Source organism: Lagenorhynchus albirostris, chromosome 1 (assembly GCF_949774975.1).
Source record: "Lagenorhynchus albirostris chromosome 1, mLagAlb1.1, whole genome shotgun sequence".
Lineage (NCBI taxonomy): Eukaryota > Metazoa > Chordata > Mammalia > Artiodactyla > Delphinidae > Lagenorhynchus > Lagenorhynchus albirostris.
In genome coordinates this window covers 76927627-76950740 of record NC_083095.1, presented here as the reverse complement: position 1 = coordinate 76950740, position 23114 = coordinate 76927627, and the positions used below count along the sequence as shown (strand labels likewise).

Here is a 23114-nt window from a genome sequence, read left to right as displayed (position 1 = left end):
GAGAATCACCGATTTAAAAGTTTTTAAACTTCTAAAATCATATCTCTTTTTATATATATGTCAAACCTAAACTTCTTTGACATATGTCTTATATAACATTCCTCATAGTCTGCCATAATCTTATTTTTCTCAACAGGAACTTTCCAAATAGACCAGACTTACTGTTCCCTAGAAAAATCATTTTCATGCCCAATTTCAAGTCTTTGAACACACTGTTTCCTCACTAAAATTCCCCATTCACACTTCTATTCAATGCCCTACATCCATGCTTCAGTTTGGCTTCTTTGCAGAAGCATTACTGATCTATTCAGTTCAATTCATCACACACCCACTGCACTAATAAAGAATATCTCATATATCTTTCTTTCTTTTTTTTTTTTTTGGTGGTGGCGGTGGTGATTGTTGTTAATTTTATATCCCAAACTAAACTAACTTTCCTCAGGTTTGTTGCCCCAGCACATTTCTTTTGTATAACCAATTGGGCCTAACATTGCTTGATAACTGATGAATGAAATTAAAAATTTAAATGCTCGGCTGTAAATAAGTGTAAACTGATTTCTTAATTGCTTTTGAATCCTATTTCTTGTCATGGAGTTATTAGTTAAGTTAATCATTCCAAGTACAGAGTAACCACTCAGTAAGTTTTCAGAAAGAATCATTAATATATAATGGTATATTTTAAGGAATTACATAGGTTTCAAACTGTTCTCTACACTTTCAGGAAATGACACAAAGGGATTAAAACTATAACCTACAATACAAACATGAACTTTATAAATTCTATTTATCTTAAAATAGCCAATGGATTTTGCTGCTCAATGCACAAAAGTTACGTCCACAAGAGCAGAGAACTCGATTTAGTACTGTGTGCATGTACACAAACGCACCTCACACGTATATTATCTCCCCAGTTGAGAGAAGTAAATAAAATGAAACTGCTTTGTAAACTAAAAAGAGCAACATATAAATGAGGCAGTAGAGCAGCATAGCTAAAAGCATGGAGCCAGCCTGCTTGGGTCCCAACTATACTAGCTGTGTAACCGTGTACAAGTTACTTAACGTCTCTGTGCCTCAGTTTCCTCTTTGTCAAAATGGGGATAATAATAGTATCTGTCCCAAAGCAAAGCTCTCAAAAGAGTGCTTGGCATATAGAAAGCACAAAATAAATATTAACCAATGTTATGATTACAACGCTAGTTATTAGCCAAGTAAAAGCCTCAACGTATAAAGTTCTGATTCAAGTCTGAAGCTGGTTTAAAAAACAACACAACAGGACAAACTACACAAATTTAAGCGATTAGGTGGACTAGTTTCTCATAATCTTTGCCAGTGCTTAACTGGTGATTATTACAGCCCTAAATTCTGTTAGTCTCTCTCTTTTTTTTTTTTAATCTCAAAGAAACTGACATAGAAACCTCTGTTTTCAAGGAATTTTACAAGCCACAAGGAAACAAATCAACTCTTTGTTTTCTCCATATTTAAGCCCATTTAAGACCTTGGTAAAAGCCTAGGTACTGTTACAGAACAACTTTTCAGAAAATACAATGAGGTTTTTAAAGTTGCAATCAGCAATTCTTATGCAGTTATGTCAAGTTTTTGTCCTGCTGAACAAAAGGTTATGTGTCAGGGAAGCAAGGACCCGACAGAAAATAAGGAAATACCACAGCCGGGCCTAGGCGGCTCTCGGGAAAACCTGTCCTCAAACAGAGCGCCTCAGACGCCGGCGTCCTTCCCCGCTCACTGGGATGCACAAGTCGGCTCCATCCGCAAATAAATAAGTGACAGCAGGTTCCGTCCACGCCTCTCCCGGCCCGGACCCCTCGCGCCCACCCGGACGGGCTCCTGCGCCCGCCGCCCCGACCCTCCTCGCCGCGGCCGGGTAGGGAGCTCCACGGGAGACCGCGGCCCCGCCGCCCCGACTCCCGACCCCTGACCCCTGCAGCCCTGCGCGGGCCGGGCCGAGCAGAGGCCGCCGCGGGGCCTGCAGGTGGGCCCAGGGCGCGGTCAGGCCCGAGGAGAAGCCTGGCCCCCGCAGGGCAACCGCCGGCGCGAGGATGGCGCAGGCCCGGTTGTCACTTACCGGCGCCTCATGGTACCGCGGCGCCTCCGCCTAGCCCAGGCGCTGACCGACTGCGCCCCGGCAGCCTAGACTATCCCTCAGGTCCCCGGCCGAGCCCACTCTGAGCCATTCAAACGCGGCCGCACGCGCGGCCCGCCGGGATAGCTCCTACTAGGGCGTCTCGGAGGCTCCGCCCAACGCTGCCTCCGCCCCTCTCAGGTTGCGCAGGGGCGCAGGGAGCGGGAGGAGGAGGTGGTGCGGACACAGTGCCCCCTGGCGGACACAGGTACGTATGGAAGGCCTGCTACGATGGGGCAAGTAATACCGCTCGGGGAACTGAGGGTGGATAAGAGTCAAAGAATAACCCTGCGCTAGTCACAGTCTAGTGGGTGAAACCGTGCTTTAAGTGTTGCACCAGGAGGTGCTATATCTGCTATAATCTGCTATAAAAATATGGTGCAGGGATGGGACTTCCCTGGTGGCGCAGTGGTTAGGAATCTGCCTGCCAAGGCAGGGGACACGGGTTTGACCCCTGGTCTAGGAAGATCCCACATGCCGCGGAGCAACTAAGCCCATGCACCATAACTACTGAGCCTGCGCTCTAGAGCCCGCGAGCCACAACTACTGAGCCTGTGTGCCACAACTACTGAAGCCCACTCACCTAGAGCCCATGCTCCGCAACAAGAGAAGCCACCGCAATGAGAAGCCCGGGCACTGCAACTAGAGAGAAGAGCCCTGCGCTGCAACGAAGACCCAACACAGCCAAATAAATAAATAAATTTATTTTTAAAAAATATGGTGCAGGGAGAGACTTATTCATTCACTCCTATTTAAGAGCACTAAGGCAAAATATTTAAAAGGGTAGACTGGAGCTCTGCGACCTCAGGGAAGTCATATAAACTCCCATGAGCTTTGGTTTCCCCACGTGTAAAATGGGGATGTTAATGGTATCTGCCTCATCGTTATGAGGATTACATGAGTTAACACATATAAAATTCTTAGAGGAATGTATCTGGCACATGGTAAGCACTATATAATTGTTAGCTCTTATTTGTTAGTTCCTGATATTTGCCAGACTCTGTTCTGGACTGTTAAGAACACAAGAGGGCTTCCCTGGTGGCGCAGTGGTTGGGAGTCCGCCTGCCAATGCAGGGGACACGGGTTCGAGCCCCAGTCCGGGAAGATCCCACATGCCGCGGAGCGGCTAGGCCCGTGAGCCATGGCCGCTGAGCCTGCGCGTCCGGAGCCTGTGCTCCGCAACAGGAGAGGCCACAACAGTGAGAGGCCCGCATACTGCAAAAAAAAACCCAAAAACCACAAGAAATATGCATGATGTGGACCCTGTCCCCAGGAAGCAGGCTCAGTTTCTTTGGGATGGTGAACACTAGAGGATGAGGTTAGGGTTGGATCTGTCCCTGACATGCTTTTAATTACTGAGGATAATTCTCTTCATCTTAGTGGAGACAGAGTCTACCCATCTTCACAGGTAAGCTACTGGTCAACATTAACCAAATTGTGACAGGGGCAAGTTTGTCTCTGGTGGGCCTCTCATCCCTTGCAGAAGCCTATCAAGTAGTGCATTTGGTGTAACCGTTGCTCACTGCAAGACTCCACATCCCTGGACTCACTGCTTTAGGCACTCTGTTCAGAACTCCCCAGGGCTACCTAAGTTGGGTTTAACGATATTTTTGCGGGCCCATCATGTGCCAGGCTGACATTGTACCAGGAGATAGCCTGCGGAAGCTCACAGTGGCTTGGACAAACAGGGAAAGAGATCATTCCAATACATTGTGGTGAATGCAATGATAAAAGGTATATCCTAGAGGCTGTGGGAGTTCAGAGCAATGGGAGGCCTGGCAATAAACTAATCAGAGCTAAAATATCATTAGGTAGTAATAACAATGTATTTTTCCCCTCTAGTAACAAGGTCCTTACTTAATACAAAAAAATTAAGTAATGGTGAAAATTTCAGGCACTACTTTAGATTGATGGGAGAAATTTTTTTTTTTTTGCGGTACGCGGGCTTCTCACTGTTGTGGCCTCTCCCATTGCGGAGCACAGGCTCCGGACGCGCAGGCTCAGCGGCCATGGCTCACGGGCCTAGCCGCTCCGCGGCATGTGGGATCTTCCCGGACCGGGGCACGAACCCGTGTCCCCTGCATCGGCAGGCGGACTCTCAACCACCGTGCCACCAGGGAAGCCCGGGAGAAATATTTTTAGGATATGTTTTGCATGAGCAATGCCTTTGCGAGCTTCTCAGATTGTACCAAGCACAAGCAGGCACATGCCGCTGTGCGGGGCCATACCTGTCAACAGAGGGGACTGTTGAGAGACTCCAGCAGGGTGAGTGAGTGAAGGGAGCAGAAGCCCTGGGTTCCAGTGGTGTGCAGCGTAGACACTCCCGGAGTATAACTTCCATTAAGTGGGTGTGCTGTTTTAAAGAAAATAAAATTCAACATACATGGGTGAAGTCACTTTCTCTCCAACTATTTCTTCATCACCATTGTCACAAACAGGAATTTCTCGATGACCCACTATACAAAAGGCACTGTGCTGGGCCCTCACCAGAAGAGGGTGAAGAGTGTAAGGAACAGTTCTTACCCTCAAGGAAGGCTGGGTGATGAGGTAAGACAAGTAACAGAGTCCTAGGACTCAGGGAATCTGCTGTGTTAACACAGAAGGATCTCAGCTCAAACAAGGTCCCAGGTTGTCTGAAGGCCAGAGGAGAACCTTGATGTTCTCATTTCTAGAGCTTCTTAGGGCAAGAGTCTCAGGCAGGTTCATCTTCAGACTCTAGTTCTGGGGTTTACAGATCTCTGGCCCATCGTTCTCATAAGACTGCCAAATGTCAACATAACTTACGGTGAAAATAAAGAAATTTGCCTTCATATTGCTATTTTTGAAATATATACCATTTTAGTGATGAAATGCAGGTCAGTTGTCTTCATTGATATTTTTCAGTCAATAAAGTTGAATTTTTTTTCCCCTTGGAGTGCAATCAAAATTTTGTTGTTGTTGTTAAGGGATTAAAAAAGAGTGCATTCCATACATATTTTTATTGTCCCTGCACCACCAGCCCTTCACAGAAAGGTGGTTCCCTGCCAGCCCTCACAGTGGACAGTCTCCAAGGGAGTGCACCCCTCTAGCCATTCCCTCATTGCTTCCTCTGACTGCCTTAGATATTCCTTCCATCTGAGTGAACAGGCAGCTGAATTAGCCTTTCTGCCCTACATTCCCCCTCTCACAGGGGTATGGACATCAGAGATGGTGTGTAGAATAACCCTGACTATAAACACCCATGTGAGAAAAGAACACTCACGCAAAGTTGTATGTATGCTTCTGAGTGGAGAGTCAGGGAAGGGATCATGCAGGAAGGCTGCAGTCGGGCCTGACAAGCTGGACAGGATTTTGACAGGCAGGGTGTTCCAGACAGACAGGGGAAGTACAAAATAAATTCCAGGACCGCCGTCTATCGCGGTTTGAGTGGGGTGGGGAGAGCTCTGGGGAGTAGCAGGAGGAAAGACTGTCACCTGATAGGTTGTGAAGATCTGGAATAATCAAGCAAAGGTGTTTGGGAAGGAAAAAAACTACTAGAAACCATTAAAAGTCTATTACTCACAGACAAGCACTGTCTCCATTTGAACATATGTTTTTTCAGACATTTTACTATGCAAATGTACCTACATTTAAGAAATGAGATCATATCCTTACAACTTTGTAAACTGCATTTTTATGATAAATATCATATTACATAGATCAATCCATATAATATTAATTGAAATGCCAATCACTATAAATGCATATAATAATATAAATGGCAGTTGAAACTTTAAGACACAAAACAACAAGGCATAGGCATTGAGCGGGGAGATGAGAATTAAATCAGTACTTTAGGAGGATTAATCTATCATCAGGATGCAAGATGACTAGTGGGAGGGAGGGAGCCCATGAGCCTTAGGCATGAAAATGTTGTCCTTTGGGCCGGAGGTTCAGGAAGCCAGAGCATTTACTGTGGTGATGCCATTCTCATCCCCTCAGACTGATGCCAGGCCTGGTAGAGGACCGAGCATGAAGAGACGTAAAACACAATAGCTCATCCATTCCATAGCTAACTACATCTACTGCTCAGCCTCAGAGCCTTTGGAAAATTCCAGCTGACTTTGGCAGTCAAAGTGAGAAGTCAATCGCTTTTATTCTGCTCCTCCCTTCCCCACCTTCCTGTGCAGACTGTGGAAGGAAAGGATGGCAGTAGAGAAAGTTTCAGATAAGGCGGTAGCAGTGGAAAGGAGCAAAGCTCACTCCCCGTTTGCAAGATTCACGGTCGTTTCAAATACCACCACGGTACAGATGCCTTGGTGGCGGAAGCAGCAGCAGCTTCCTAGATTTCGTTTGGCAGGTGGAGGGTGGGGGGCTGGGGGGGGACTGTTGAATGGTAGCGGATCCTCCTGTTAAAAACAGTTTGTTTTGGATGCAGCTCTGTGGCACTTCGACAGCTGGAAAGCAGGTGATGGTATTTGTTATAGATTTTCAAATGTGAAGCCAAAGAGACCGTTTCTCTCCTTCCCCAAGTAGACTTCCTGCAATTACATACACTGTCACCTGGAAGATGGTAGGGGGCAGCATGTTAGAGCGGAAAGAACACTAACTTTGGAGCAAGGTTCATCTCTATCAGAAGCCTTGATCACTGCCTTTGGGCCCTTCTACACCATCTTTACCTTAACTGCAGAGGGAGGATAACTCTCCTCTTAGGGGATGTTGGGAAACAGGGTAACCTATGTAAAACACTCTTAATAGTATATAGCACACTGATTGTGGCTCTCTCTCTGCAAAATATTCCCCACCCCCAACTTTACCTGTCCAGTGATTTTTCTAAGATAGAGAAGAACACAATTTGGTTGGCTACTGCCTTGGAAAAGCAGTCTTGGAACTAGACCAGTTCCAGGAGGGGGGCCAATGCTGTGGAGACAGACTCGCTGTGGTGTCGACAGCCTGGTAATCAGTACAGGGTATCTGAAAGTTATGACCTTTCACAAAACAAGTCCAGTCATGCAGCTGCTTGAGGGTTTGATACTCCGGGGCCCTCATAACAAACAGGCATAGCAGAGAGGAGTTCAAGGGCAGGGTGCAGGCAGGAAGGAAATGAAATGGGCGGGACAACAAGCATTAGAAGCAGGATAATGTCCTTGGGAAGGGGGCTTGAAAGGGCAAAGGAGGTCTACAGCCTCAGGAGACTGGAGCTACAGGAAGATCACTAAGACTGAAGTCCATTTCTTGGAGCCGGACACACGGTCAAAGTACTCTGGCAGTAACAAAATTGAGTCTGACCCTAAACTGGCTATCCAAAATTAGCTGTGTTCTTCAGAACACCCGTTCTGCAAGATGTTGATACATTGAAAAGAGAGGGAAAAAGGGAGAAGAAAAAAAGGCTTCCTTGGCCAAAGAAGTTCAGTAACTGATGGATAAAACAAATATTTCTTTACTGTAGCATTTCTCAGTCTTTAAAATACTAACATTAATTGTGAATCTCTAAAAGAAAGGGAATTCCCTGGTGGTCCAGTGGTTAGGACTCCACACTTTCACTGCCCAGTGCTTGGGTTCAACCCCTGGTGGGGGGAACTAAGATCCCGCAAGCTGCGTGGCGAGGTAGGTAGGTAAGTAAATAAATAAATAAATACAAATAGAAAGATAGAGCAGTGCTGCCCAAACTGACCTAAACTCTGAATCCTTTAAAGGCGAGAGCACACATATTCTACAGAAATAATCTGATCTACAAAGGGTAGCAGGACTAGTTCCAGTCCTGGGAAATGGGGTGTGGCTCCAGTTGTAGGCTGGTTGGGGAGGACTGCGGAAATTGGTGAGTGGCATCGTGGTGGTGCCTCATGATTGTGGCCAGAGCTGGATGAAAGCAACAGAAACTGAACATCTGGCAGAAGTATCAGAGTTTTTTTGAAAACTGAAAGATTCAGCCGGACTTCTTCCTTTGCCTTTTACAAAAATAAAAATATGGCCCTTCATGGAAGAGCGTGTTATAAAACATATGTTAAATAAGTCAAAATATAAATCAAAGAATCTGGGAGAGTCTAAATCAAAATGTCCACGAAAATTATTATTGTTATCACTTTTTTGCATGGTAGGATTCGTTAATTCTTTTTTACTTATTTGTATTTTTTCATTTTATCTAATAAATGTCTTTTTTAATTAAAATAATTTTTAAAAATCACTTTACTGGGCTTCCCTGGTGGCGCAGTGGTTAAGAATCCACCTGCCAATGCAGGGGATACGGGTTCCAGCCCTGGTCTGGGAAGATCCCACATGCCGCGCGCGGAGCAACTAAGTCCATGCGCCACAACTACTAAGCCTGCACTCTAGAGCCCATGAGCCACAACTACTGAACCCATGTGCCACAACTATCGAAGCCCGTGCACCTAAAGCCCATGCTCTGCAACAAGAAGCCACAGCAATAAGCCCGTGCACCACAACGAAGAGTAGCCACCACTAGCTGCATCTAGAGAAAAGCCCGCATGCAGCAATGAAGACCCAATGCAGCCAAAAATAAATAAAATAAATAAATTTTTAAAATCACTTTACTAATTTACAGCAATTAGGAAATTAAAATTGTGCAAATGTTTTTGTTTTTTGTTTTTTTTGGTTTTTTTTTGCGGTACGCGGGCCTCTCACTGTTGTGGCCTCTCCTGTTGAGGTCCAGACATGGAGGCTCAGCGGCCATGGCTCACGGGCTCAGCTGCTCCGCGGCACGTGGGATCTTCCTGGATCGGGGCACGAACCCACGTCCCCTACATCGGCAGGCAGACTCTCAACCACTGCGCCACCAGGGAAGCCCTGTGCAAATGTTTTAAAGTTTAGGATTTGATTTGGCAGCCTTGGCAATATTATTTTAGTATTTGCTATTATTTCCCACTTAAGCTAACCCTGGTTAGCCTAATTCATTTGAATGAGTTCCTCTTTCAGAAGGAAACTTGTATTAGTTTCCTAGGACCATAGTAACAAAGTACCAGAAACTGGGTGGCTTAAAACAACAGAAATACAGTCTCTCACAGTTCTAGAGGCTGGAAAACCAAAACCAAGGTGTTGGCAGGGCCATGATCTTTCTGCAGGTTCTAGGCAAGAATCTTTCTTTCCTTGCCTCTTCCTAGCTTCTGGTGGCTCTGGCAATCGTCATCTTGTAGCTGCAGTAATCCAATCTGCCTCCATTGTCACATGGACTTTTACCCCATGTATCTATCTGTGTGCCCTCTCCTCTGATAAGGATATCAGTTATTGCATTTAGAACCCACCCTAATCCAATATGACCTCATCTAAACTAACTACACCTGCAAAGTTTCTATTTCCAATTAAGGTCACATCCTGAGGTTCCAGGTGGATGTGAATTTTGGGGGGACACTATATAACTCACTATAAGACTAAAAATAATTTAGTCCACAAACTCTTAAAAGTGTAAATTAGCACATTTTGGAGGGCCTATTTTAACTTATTAATATTGTAACTGTATAACCTCTGTGGTAAGCAATCTTAATTGTACCACTCTCCTACAGGACTGTGCTGACAAATTACCCAGGGATGTCCATAGTAACATTTTTTTTGTAACAGTGACAAATGGGAAGAATCTAAATGCCCATCAATTAGGGACTGGTTAACTAAGTTATTGTACATCCATGCCATGTATACCCTGTAGCCTTTAAAAAGAATGAGGTAGATCTGAGTGACAGACATGGAAGACATCCAAGATGGATTAAGTGAAAATACAAGTCGGTGCACAGTGTTTAATATGTTTCCACTTATGTAATAAACTTCTACAAATTAAACAATCCTACATTTATTTTATGTTTTAACGGATGACTACCTTTCAAAAGCACTTCAATAAACACAAAAGGTACTTATTGTTCTCCTTCAAGTCTTCTGAATCCCACTTCATCCTTTTATTAGTCTGCTTGGGCTACCATAACAAAATACCACAGACTGGGTGGCTTTAACAACAGAAATTTAGTTTTTCACAGTTCTGGAGACTGGGAGGTCCAAGATCAAGGTGCTGGCTGATTCAGCTCCTGGCGAGACCTCTCTTTCTGGCTGTAGACAGCCACCTTCTCATTGTGTCCTCACATGCAGAGTGACACAGCAAGTTCTCTTGTGTCTCTTCTTATAAAGACACCAATCCCAGTATGAGAGCCCTACCTTCATGACCTCATCTAACCCTAGTTACCCCCCAGAAGTCCCATCTCCAAATACATTGCAGGTTAGGGCTTCAACATATGAATTCTGTGAGGACAATCCTCCTTACAAAAAACTCAGGCTATAAAACAATGCTTTATAACGGAACCAATCGAGGCTTTTTAAAATTAGCACATAAGAAAAAATGCCACAAAGGACCTGGATTAGTCATTCAGATCCTTGGTGTAGAGACAGTTTAGCCCACCTCCAAGACAGCTGAAATTAATCACCAGCATGAATCCAGAGTAACCAAGTTTGAAGAAACATGTTAGGCTATCAGTGATATATCATTATGACTTATGCTATAGTTGTCATTCTTAGCTTTCAATGGGATCTGTGGGAATGGCAATCCTCCCAGCTTCCTAAGCAAGTGCTGGAGGGAAGTGCTATAATGGGAACCTGTGAACTGCAGGTAAAATGTGAATTGCACAACAGTCTTCCTGAAATTAAAAAAAGGTAATTACTAATGAAGAATGGTATTACTAACCAACATCTTTCCCCAGCACCATATTAGTTCATGACACTGCAGAGCCATGAACCAGAAATTGAAAAATTTGTAATCCGCATAGAAATAGTGCAGATACCCAAGAGCTAGCAAGGTAGGATCTTACTAAGATCTTACTAAGAGGTTTGAAAATGCAAACAGACAAAACAGAGGAAAAAGTTTCCTCTTGTTAAAACCCCATTACTGACATGGAATAAACTGCATCATGAATGGTGCAATAGTAAGGTGTTCCTTTTCAGAAGGCAATAATGATAGTAGAGTTAAATAACACAAATAAATGGAGATTGCAATAGAAGTCCATTTTATTTAAGCTGCCAAAAGGATTAGGAGCTTTTAGAGCACGCTGGGGGAACTGGTTGGACGGCTGAGGATAGCCCAATAGATTTATTATAGGGACACTGTAAAATGGCAGAGACCAAAAACTTAAGACATAGCTGTAAAGCTTTTTTTCCTTTAAAGGGATCCATTCTCGCAAATCTGGTTGTGTGAAATAGAAATTTCTTTGTTCAAGTTTCAATCCAAATGCAACTGCTCTGAAGAGAATGGCATGAAGTATTAGAAAGAGTCAGCTTCTCAGACTCCTAAAGAGGTTGGGGGGTGGGGTGGCAGGGGCGGGGAAGATAGTTACAAAAACAAATACCAAAACTGCGCAGGTGGCACAAATTGTAAAAGTCAAACAAGGCAACTCATATGACCTGTGGAATCATGGTTTGCCTTCTCAGTTTCTTTAATTAAAATCATATTTGCTCAAAGCCACAAAGTAAAGGAAGTTTGACATTTAGTTTTACAATTTCAGTATTTCTATTATTTTCTAATTCAAGTTTATCCCAGTGGGAGGCATAAAAGGAGGCTCTTAAAAACTAATGATTGCTTAAATTACTTTGTGTAAATTCAAACCTTGTCATTTTAGAGCAACCAAACACTCCAGGTCAGTGGTTCTCAGTCCTTGCTGCAAAGGAGAATCACCTGGAGAGCCATACAAAAATACTGATGACCTTGCTCCACCCTAAGCAAATGAATTAGAATCTCTGTGGGTGTGGCCAAGGCATCAGTATTTTTTAAGGGCTCCCAAGATGAGTCTCCTTTGAATCCAGGACAGAACCATTCCACTTCTAGGTTTAGAATCATGTCATATTATAATTAATAACATTTATATTTCTCTAAATCCAAAAGTGGTACCCGCATAATGCAGAGAATTACTAAAAGTATGGGAAAGCACAATTTTAAAAAATGATGTGAAATCCCATTATTCCTTAATGTGTTTATGATTTGTCTTCTTTCTATGAATATACCATATATGAAAGAATAATATGCAAAATATGTATTCCAAAAAAATACATTTTAGAACTAGAAGGTACCCTAAGAAGTTATCTGGTACAAGTCCCTTATTTTATAGATGAAGAAATGTAGGCCAAGAGAGTTCCTACCTCTCTTAGAAGTTCATTTGGAGTCAGGATTAAACTATATGTTACCCTTTACTTTTCTTACAAAACACATTTTTGTGCAAAAACTTGGATCCTCAAAAGTTTAATTCCAAGAGAAATGCAAATCAAAACTATAATGAGATATCATCTCACACCAGTCAGAATGGCCATCATCAAAAAATCTAGAAACAATAAATGCTGGAGAGGGTGTGGAGAAAAGGGAACACTCTTGCACTGCTGGTGAGAATGTGAATTGGTTCAGCCACTATGGAGAACAGTATGGAGGTTCCTTAAAAAACTACAAATAGAACTAACATATGACCCAGCAATCCCACTACTGGGCATATACCCTGAGAAAACCATAATTCAAAAAGAGTCATGTACCAAAATGTTCATTGCAGCTCTATTTACAATAGCCTGGAGATGGAAACAACCTAAGTGCCCATCATCAGATGAATGGATAAAGAAGATGTGGCACATATGTACAATGGAATATTACTGAGCCATAAAAAGAAACGAAATTGAGCTATTTGTAATGAGGTGGATGGACCTAGAGTCTGTCATACAGAGTGAAGTAAGTCAGAAAGAGAAAGACAAATACCGTATGCTAACACATATATATGGAATTTAAGAAAAAAAATGTCATGAAGAACCTAGGGGTAAGACAGGAATAAAGACACAGACCTACTGGAGAACAGACTTGAGGATATGGGGAAGGGGAAGGGTGAGCTGTGACAAAGTGAGAGAGAGGCATGGACATATATACACTACCAAACGTAAGGTAGATAGCTAGTGGGAAGCAGCCGCAAAGCACATGGAGATCAGCTCGGTGCTTTGTGACCACCTAGAGGGGTGGGATAGGGAGGGTGGGAGGGAGACGCAAGAGGGAAGAGATATGGGAACATATGTATATGTATAACTGATTCACTTTGTTATAAAGCAGAAACTAACACACCATTGTAAAGCAATTATACCCCAATAAAGATGTTAAAAAAACACATTTTTATAGATTTTTAAACCTTAAAAAAAGTTTAATTCCAATCTGAAACTCCATTTCCATAAAGGATCTATTATTTCTAATGATATTCTAACAAACTTTAAAAAATATCAGTCAGATCTTTAAAGAGTGCCTTCTTCTTTCTCTTTAATTCTAGCACATATATAGCAAGTTGCCCTCTGTGTTCTATGGAACATTGATTCCATTGGACATTAACAGATGTGATAGAAAAAAAAAAGAGGCTTGTTATTCAGGCAGATTGGGAAACAAAATGAAAGGAGATTATTTACTGAATTATTTCTTGTGGTTTTAATGTTATACCGGTAGCACCGAGAATCTCTGGGATGTATGTTTAGAATACAATATCTCAAGCTTATCTGACCTTGGAACCTTTCCTCAGTTCAGTCTCAACATCTTCACCTTCTCTGGAACACGTTTTTAGCAAGTAACACTATGAGGATTCCTAGAACAAAGGAATAAAAGACCTGGAGTACCCTTGCGACCAAAGAAACTTTGTTATAGCTTAAAAAATTTTACAGCAAGTAGGAGAGTACTTTACAAGGGAAGGAATATATGATTTGAATGACAGTGACAGCAACATTGGTTATAAAAGGGAAAAAAACAGTAAACAACTTAAAAACCCAATGATAGGTTTAATTATGATATAGGTATACAGTTGAATACAAAACCCGATCACCACGAATAATGTTGGAGATTAATGACATTAAAAAACACGTCATGCACTTGTGGCGAGCACTCTATTCAACCTCAGAACAAGCCTCGAAAGCAGGTACATATGGAAAGGTCTGAAACACAAAGAATCTAACTTGCCCAAAATCACGCAATTAAGTAACGAAGCCAGAATTCAAACGGAGACCGTCTGAATCTTGAGCCCAAGAGCCTTAACATGCCCACACTGCCTCCTAGGTTTGCTGCGGAGCAGGGACAGAACTATCTACGTCGCAGGGTTCCTGTGAGAATTAAATGAAGTAATAGACATAAAGTTCCTGGTACACGGTGGACATTCAACACCCAGAAGCTACTAAATAACTCGCTCAAGGTCACACAATCCGTGGTGAAGCCAGGATTTAAATAGATTATTTGAATCTTGTGCTCCCGGGAACGGGTAAGAGCTCCAGACGCTTTTCAGGGCTTCAACCCCTAATGGAGAGTCAGTATGGACTTCCCTTTGTCCCATAAAACGCACCTCAGAGGTGAGGGAACACCCTGCAGGCCTTCTTCAGAAAGGAGGGAAGGCGCGGAAGACGCTTTAGGTACCTTTACATTCTTTCTTTTCCCTCCCACCTTCTGTACCTCCGACCACACCCTTCGGTCAGCCGCTTGACAATTTCCGGGACGGAAGTGACGTCTATAGTTACGCGCCGGATGTGGACTTGCAGAGTGAGCCCCAGAAGTCGCGGACGCTGTTGGGCTTGAGGCCTGGCTGAAGTTTGGTCGCGAGCTCTGCAGCTTTGGGAGGCGGCCGTTGCCATGACGGCCCAGGGGAGCCTGGTGGCCAACCGAGGCCGGCGCTTCAAGTGGGCGATTGAGCTGAGCGGACCTGGAGGAGGCAGCAGGTGAGGTGCCTGGGCAAAGTTCGACATCAGAGCTCCCACCCCAGAACTACCCCAGAGGAATAGGACCTGAACCCTCAGGCCCAACTCCGTGAAAAGGATGGGTGGCCCAGAAACGACTCCTGGGGAGCTAGCGGCTTCTCTGCCATAGAGGTTTCTATGACCAAAGGATGCTTATTTCATTCCTCCCTACAGGCAAGGGTCTGACGAACCCACGAGAGGGCTGGTCTAATCTGGGTAGATGCATCTGAGGATCTTTATTCCTGTGATTCGAACGGGAAATGTGGAATATGAAGTGTGGAAGGCTGCAACCTTAGTTTCTTGGTTTTGGTCTCTAGGAGCCGAAGTGACCGGGGCGGTGGCCAGGGAGACTCGCTGTACCCAGTTGGTTACTTGGACAAGCAAGTGCCTGATACCAGCGTGCAAGAGACAGACCGGATCCTAGTGGAGAAGGTACAGAGGTATAGATGTCACTATAGTCCTTGGGCCAGTCCTGACCTACACACCCACCCTCTCCCACGCAGCACATGAATGTCTTACTGTAGATGGCCCTTATCCCGAATATTTGATAGCTAAACCGCTTGAGATTACTGTTACATTAGTTAACATATCAGATCCAAAAGTGCTCAATAATTGTAAAAATAAAAGACGTTTGAACATAAGATATAAGGAAGTAGGTTGAAAATTAGCTACTGGTAGCAATGTGTTCCAGTTCAAGTCATCTTTTTCTACTGGAGTTCCCTTATACCACACAACCAACCTGTCAGAACAGTCCGTTGCTTTTACCTTCAAAATAGATTCAAAATCTTAATTCTTATTGCTGTAATCTATCATCCTGGTCTAAGCCACTTCATCTTCTACCATTTTTCCCTTTGTTCACTCCTATAGTCAGAACGGCCTCCTTGCTGCTCCTTAAATATGCCAGGCAAGCTTCTATTTCAGGCTTTTTGTACTTGTTCTTTCCTTTTCCCCCAGATACCTTTATGATTTGCTGTCTCATCTCCTTTCAGTCTCTTACATGTTACCTTCTTAGTGAAGTCTACCCTCATGGCACTCCCTATCTGTTCTTACTTTATATTTCTCCATTTCATTCATATATATTTCTCCATATCATTCATATATAGTTTACTTATTTTATTATCTCTCTTTTCACTCTTGTAAGCTCCATGAGAGCAAGATTTTGTCTCCCAAGTCCCTTGAACAGTGCCTGGCACTTTCCTCTCAGCCTTAATATTGTTCAATATTAAATGAACTTTGATTCATGAAATGCAGTGATTTTCACAACATGAAAATGACAGAGCTGTTGTCAGTGATTTTCTGGATAAGTGTCCTGTCATTTTTCATCTTGGTACATCAAAGCATAATATGAATAATAAATACATGATAGTAAGGTATTACTAAAATGGCGTGATTTTAAAGGCAGATTATTATAAAATATGTATTTTAGAGCAATTCTGTTGAATGGATGATTTGATATTTAAACTCTCAGATAGGGACTTCCCTGGTGGTCCAGTGGTAAAGACTCCATGCTTCCAAAGCAGGGGGCACAGGTTTGATCCCTGGTCAGGGAACTAAGATCCCACATGCTGCTCCGCAGGGCCAGAAAATTTAAAAAAAACAAGAATTCTATAAATAAACTCTCATATAAATGATCTATGTAAATGACAGATAAGGAAACTGTTTACACATGGCCATTTATTCCTTTATGTGAATAAACCCAAATGGACAGGGGTATATTATTCTGTTTATATACATAGATTTACTTTAAATATTTTGTTTAGGATTTTTTTTTTTTGGCTGTGTTGGGTCTTGGTTGCTGTGCACGGGCTTTCTCTAGTTGCAGCGGGGGGGGGGGGCTACTCTTCATTATGGCACAAAGGCATCTCATCATGGTGGCTTCTCTCATTGTGGAGCACAGGCTCTAGGCATGCGGGCTTCAGTAGTTGTGGCACATGGGCTCAGTAGTTGTGGCTCACGGGCTCTAGAGCACAGGCTCAGTAGTTGTGGCGCATGGCTTAGTTGTTCTGTGGCATGTGGGATCTTCCCGGACCAGGGCTCGAACCCGTGTCCTCTGCATTGGCAGGCGGATTCTTAACCACTGTGCCACCAGGGAAGCCCCTAGGATTTTTGCATTTAGGTTCATGAGTGATACTGGTCTGTAAACTTTTCTCATAATGTCATTGGCAGGTTTTGGTATTTATGAGGTCCCATATTACAGTAATGAATTCATTTTTTCTTCTCTGAGTTTGTATAAGATTAGCTTTATTTTTTCCTTAAATGTTAAGAATTTGCCAAGGGATACCATTTGGGCTTAATTATAGAGTTTCTTAAAGTTATAAGACTATTTAAATTTCCAACTTCTTATGCCATTTAGGTAAGTTGTTATATTTTCTAGGAATTTAGCCATTTCCCCCAAATTCATAATATTGATCACTTTAATATATGGAAGACCTATAGAGATGTCCCTTTTTTCATTCTTGCTGTTGAATATTTTGCTTTTTATTCATCAGGCTCACCAGTATTTTCTTAATCTTTTCGAAAAAACCTTTGGCTTTGTTGATTTTAAGAAAATTTCATTAATTTCTGCTCTCATTTTGATTTCCTTCCTTTCCATTTCCTTGGGTTTAATTTATTCTTTTTCTTACTTCTTGAAATAGATGCTTACTTTTATTTAGTCTTCTAATATGTATTTAAGGGTGTAAATTTCTCAAAGCTCTGTGTCCCAGTTTTAATATATGGTATTTGTTATCAGTTAACAATATTTGTTTTCCACTGAAATTTCTTCTTTGATTAGTGGATCATTTAGAGCACATTTTTTCACTCTAACACATAGGGGATTTTCTAGTTATCCTTTTGTTATTGATTCCTAGCTTAATTGCATTATAATCAAAGAATATGCTTTGTATGATTGGAGTTCTTTGAGAGTTATTGACACTTTCTCCACGGCTCAGTAAGTTGTCAGTTTTTGTAAATGTCCTATGTGTGTTTGAAAAGACTGTGATTTCTGCACCTGTTGGGTGCAGTGTTCTATTTGTCAATTGGGTTAATAATATCATTCAGATCTTTTATATCTGGATTTGTCTGTTTGTTCTATTAGTTATTGAGGTATGCTAATCTACCACTATGTGGATTTATCTAGTTCTTCAGTTGTAGATGGGCCAGTGATAGATGCAGAAGTATAAGAACAAAAATAGGGAAGTCTTCTCTTTACCACAAGTCTTGGGGAAAAATGGTATTTGGGAAACCCATGGGGAAAAACAGAAATGGTGAAGATGCCTTATCTTTAGAAGAGCAAGCTTCCTGTGGCAAAGTGGGAGAAGGGCAGAGGTGGTGGAATTGAGGAGTCAGCTCACTCAGAAGCACGAAGTCAGGAATTGTGTTCATTTGACTTTAACGCCAGTGATATAACGTAGGACTGAGGATAGTGATCAGAGGTTAAAACTGTGTTTGTTTTAGCGCTGCTGGGACATTGCCTTGGGTCCCCTGAAACAGATTCCCATGAACCTCTTCATCATGTACATGGCAGGCAATACTATCTCCATCTTCCCTACTATGATGGTGTGTATGATGGCTTGGCGACCCATTCAAGCACTTATGGCCATTTCAGCCAGTAAGTATTCTTGAAATAATAATCCTCCTTAAGCTTTAAGAATCAAAGGCAAATTCTTCAGCAGAACCCATTACGGGAAGTCTTTGGCACAGCTAGCTCTTGCCTAGTTGCAGTAGGAGTGTGTGCAGGGTGGTGATGGCAGTGGTGGTGGCATGGAGGAGGAAAGGGTGCTTGTGGGTTTTTGTTCACCTTTAATGGTTCTATTTGTACTCTTACTATGGGACTGGACTGTCTGTGTTATATATATTAATATATGGCCTGATTCGTATTGAAAAAAAAAAGTTTTTTTTGGTTTTTGACACTTTCTGTTACCCCAACAGCTTTCAAGATGCTAGAAAGTTCAAGCCAGAAGTTTCTTCAGGGTTTGGTGTATCTCATTGGGAACCTTATGGGTTTGGCATTGGCTGTTTATAAGTGCCAGTCAATGGGACTCTTGCCTACACATGCATCAGATTGGTTAGCCTTCATTGAGCCCCCTGAGGTAAGGCAAAAGGAAAGTTAAATTTGGGGCAGATGTAATGTACAGTAAATAGTTGATCCATTTGATGGTGGGGGATCACAGTTGCTCTTAGAGCTCATTTCTTAAGAAATAAGATCCATTAGGAGTTTGGAAATTGTTATATTTTAAAGATAAAGCAAAGTAGAGCTTATGATTAAAGTATTAAGTACTTGATTCAGGAAGTTATTTCAGTTATTTCTCATTCACCATTAACTTATTCATTTTTTCTTTTTTCAGAGGATGGAGTTCAGTGGAGGAGGACTGCTTTTGTGAACCTGAGAAAGAAGCACGTGGTGCCTATGTATCTGGAGCTCGTTTACAGCCGCCTTCATGCCCAGTGGCTCCTCCTCAGCATACCAACCTTTAACATTATCACTCACTGAAAAGGACCAAAAGGTCTCTTTTCTCCATGGTGAAGAGACAAATCCTAGAAAGACAATGTACATATCACTACAAACACAAAAAAACTATACCACAACTCTTGACTGAAAATAAGGTAGAAAACTTTATTTATGTTTCCAGTAGAGAGCAAAACAACAAATGAAACCATAACTCTGTAAACAAAAGAGTGGTTGCTGATAAATCAAGAGCTACAGCAGCATCTCCTTTTAATAAATTAAATGGTTGAGAACAGTGCTTTAAAAAAAAGTTGCACAAGTATCCCTTAAATCTATGCTCCTTGATATATTTCACTTCTATTTAACACAAGCTGGGACATAAAAATTCTGTTGGAGATACTAGAGAAATGTGAGAAACTAATGCTGAATTCAGATTATACATGATGAAAAGAAAAATAAACCAGACCAAAACACATAAAATGCTTACAGTGTAATTGCTACTTTAGTATCCACAAAAATGGATTTTTAGCATGTTTAGGGAGAATGAGGATTCGCGGGATCTCAGGGGCCACAGGAATCTGAGGCAACGGAAGATACAAAGTAGTGGTCTTTGCCCTGCCAAAAGGAACTTGGCATCTGTCAGACAGATGCTGCAACTCAAACTTAAGCTTTTAAGATAGCTATAAAAGGCAGAGGGCCAGCAGTTGGAAAATGAATATTGTCATAACCTGCCCTGGTAAAGTCATAGCTAAGACTTAAAGGCTGGATCTCTTCAAAAGGCAGGAGGAGGTCTTTCCTTTCTCTTCCTGCATGAAACACAAAGCCCCTTCCCCTAAGGTGCATTCTCTCATCAAGTTTTCGGTATTGCTTTATTTGCAGTGATTAAAAGAGAAAAGACAGTTTGCAGACAACATAAGCAACACATAGACATGAAATGCTCTAGACAGAGATGAGTTTAAATCTGGCCTAATAGCCACTTCCCCATGTAACAGTGATTGTGTTTTAGGGCCTAAAGTAGGGGCTATATTAGTAGCCACTAATTCCATTATCCCTTTAAAGGATTCTTACAGAGCTCCAGCCACAAAAAGCTCTTCTAAAACTAACCTTACTTTCTGTCCATTTGGCCAGAGGTTTTGTGTAAATGTAAAGGAGTTCCTGGGCAAGCTGACCTTTAGAGCATGGGTCTTTAATAGCTTGGGTCCTAGGGTACCTGTTCCACTACTGCTGGACTCAACTTAGCAATGGAGTGTTGCAATGAAAGTTGTAAACAATGCTTCTACCCTCTGCAGGAAGCAGCAGAAAAAAAAGACTTAAAAGATCTTGTCTGCTTTGCTACCTGACTGGGCTGGGACACTGAGAGAAGAGCAAAGGGAATAAACCAAAATGACTCAGTTTCTTAAGCCATATTGAAGGGTTTTTCTCCTCTGTCCATAAGGGTCAGATGAATAGTCTGCAGACTATGGAGCAAGTCAGCTTGCTCCATATCCTACTGGTAATGAAAGAGTGGTACTATTTATCATTAATAAAATGAAATTCAAAAGCAGACATGAATACAGGCAAGATAGTTTCTTGGAATACCCTATCTATCCTGTACAATAAATGAAGATTTCACATATATGAAATTACCACTCAGTCACACAGGGCAGTTTCCCTATGCTTGAAAAGCAGGTGTTTTGTGATCATTAAGTTAGCAAATAAAAAGCTAAGCTTGCAGAAGCATTTCCTTGACACATTTAGAGCTTTCTGAAAACAAAACTGAAATAGAAGACTGTTACCTTGGATAATCTCTTAGTTCAGATCCAAGTTTCTGCAGTCAAAATGAATAAAATTGAAAGGAAAAAAAATGCTTATACTTAGTGCTGAGCTGCATGCCCTCAAGTCTTCATTATGGCTGGCTTTGGGAATGAGTCCACAGGTTTCCAAATGAAATAAGTTTCTTGAAACAGGCCAATGCCAATTGCATGCCACTTCAGTGAAGTAGGCAAGAAGAGTAGCAGCAGCTCAGTAACTTTGGCACTATGGAAGGAATATGGCTATAAACTTCGAATTCCACTGCTGGATTCTCCCTTTGAAGGATAATCCAAAGGTTTTAGCAAAGGATTTTAGCCAGTCTTCCTAGTGTGTTTGTTCTTATGATTTTTGATCTGTGCCTATAACCCAGAGGGCATAAAAGGGAGAAGGAAAGGAGAACCTATTGGTTAGTATGCATCATCATCTGCATTTCTTAGATAACAGCTTATATATTTTGCCCATGTCTCATAGGTAACCACAGACTGCATTTATGTAAATCTTGATAGCTACCTTTTGGAGTTCGCTTAGTTTGTCCATTTGCAAAGAACCTGAAAGAAATAATTTTTACTCAACCTTTTAAAAAACAGTTTCCGTGGTAACAGTGCCTGTATTACAATCCTAACCACAGGATGGGTTTGAGAAACAGCTGAAATATACAACACAGTATGTGTACTTAAACATATTTTGGGGGAATTTTATTTTGGAGGAAGTAGGGGCTGCAGTGTCATGTTTCCGTTTTTATATATTAGTACCCTAACATAAAATTAGAGTCCTGGAGAGCAGTGGATACACTGACGAAAATTGTCATCTTGGCTTGCCACGGATGTCTCCACAAAGATGTTAGCTCCCTGTGTACTTGGCCATGAATTCTTTAGTATGATGAGGCTGTGTCTCTCTGGCTGTTACCCCCATGGTGTCATCATTGAATCATGACTTCTGAGACTCATCTTTAATGTTAGACGTGTACTTTTGTCTTCAGTTGAATTTCTAGCATCCCTTTTGCCAATTCATTTTATTGGTTTAGCTTGTTAATTCTAACTTGCCTTTATCTGGTACAGGCATGGCTTGTAGGACTTGAGCATTGTTCTGAGGTTGAGGGAATATCTGCTTCTTCTTTAAGGACAGCAGGTCATATGGTAGCAAAGAGCAGATCTGTTTGTACTTTTCTGCACAAGTACTTGAGGCTCAGCTCATTAAGAGTTCAGCGTGATGTACACAGAACACAGGTCTCTAGTTGATGGGAGTGGTAGTAAAGAGCTGGCACTTGCATGGAGGTTGGAAGCCTTTTTGGAAAGGTGAGGCCCAGCAGAGTCATTCAGGGGTAGATTATGAATAAATGGTGATCACTTCACTGCCACCACCTCGGACAAGAAGGACTCGCTCTAGTCCTTCAGTGAGCACTTCTAGGAACTCCATGTCTTCAGAATTTGTCAAGGAGACAAATAGGCAGAAGAGCACAATTTAAAACCTGGCATCATGATAATCTGAGTTTATCTGACTACAAAGCTGCAAAATCAACATGCTTGTTTTAATTATTATATATTCAGAACTGGAGAAGTCTGAACTCTGGATTCAATCGAACTCTGAAGTAATCTGGGGATCTAGCCTCTTTGCATAAATAATACAAGACTCTCTCCCATTTGTTAGATTTTTTTCTAAATGTTATTTTAAAATGGGGGAAACCCAGAAGTAATGTGTTACTACTATACAGCAAATAAGGCAGAAAGAAGAAAAAGCCACAACAGGGCAGCCTGTAAGATTCCAGGAGAGAATCCCAGTAATTTCCAAGTGAACCTGCTCAAGTTAGATTTTTTCTGCCAGTTTCTTTTTCTTTTTTTTTTTTCTTCAAATATAGTTGATTTACGCGTTCTTTTAACCTCTTTTCCTTAATGGTACTGGTGGGAATGGACCAGTCTGTGCCATTGCAGTGCTGAAGGGGTCCCATAAAAACAATCCTGGAATTAGGGTATGAAGAAGAACCTTATCTTTCCCCCTCAGAGGGAACTTCCACTTCAACTGCCTCTCCCCTAACTCCATGCAAAAGAGAGAGGCTTTGCAAACTGGGAAGAGCCTGGAAAGGAGAAGGGCTGT

General features: G+C 42.1%; 3 protein-coding genes and 1 long non-coding RNA gene across 8 annotated transcripts in view; 1 reads left to right on the top strand and 3 right to left on the bottom strand.

The window, feature by feature from the left end:
• Window positions 1–2229, bottom strand: part of KATNBL1 (katanin regulatory subunit B1 like 1) — a 50951-nt gene extending 48722 nt beyond the window's left edge. For all 3 annotated transcript variants that reach the window (XM_060146868.1, XM_060146874.1, XM_060146881.1), the window contains exon 1: window positions 2081–2229. The gene's annotated coding sequence lies outside the window, so the exon portion shown is untranslated. The remainder of the gene's footprint in view (window positions 1–2080) is intronic.
• A 6471-nt stretch (window positions 2230–8700) lies between these two features.
• LOC132518804 (uncharacterized) lies at window positions 8701–14812 on the bottom strand. Its single transcript, XR_009539964.1, has 3 exons — window positions 14419–14812; window positions 13594–13674; window positions 8701–8899 (listed from the first exon to the last, which is right to left on the bottom strand). It is a non-coding gene; the product is annotated as an uncharacterized LOC132518804 (long non-coding RNA).
• Window positions 14603–19712, top strand: EMC4 (ER membrane protein complex subunit 4). Of its 2 annotated transcripts, XM_060146826.1 has the most exons (5): window positions 14603–14788; window positions 15124–15238; window positions 18242–18395; window positions 18716–18876; window positions 19132–19712. In XM_060146826.1, the coding sequence occupies exons 1-5, from the start codon at window positions 14703–14705 to the stop codon at window positions 19165–19167; spliced, it is 552 nt and encodes a 183-aa protein (XP_060002809.1). In that variant the 5' UTR covers window positions 14603–14702; the 3' UTR covers window positions 19168–19712. The 2 variants fall into 2 exon arrangements, with proteins under 2 accessions (XP_060002809.1, XP_060002816.1); XM_060146833.1 differs by lacking the exon at window positions 18716–18876.
• SLC12A6 (solute carrier family 12 member 6) overlaps window positions 19376–23114 on the bottom strand; it is an 85220-nt gene continuing 81481 nt past the window's right edge. For both annotated transcript variants that reach the window (XM_060146846.1, XM_060146853.1), the window contains exon 25: window positions 19376–22441. In XM_060146846.1, the coding sequence (XP_060002829.1) occupies window positions 22350–22441 (92 nt within the window). In that variant the 3' untranslated portion in view covers window positions 19376–22349. The remainder of the gene's footprint in view (window positions 22442–23114) is intronic.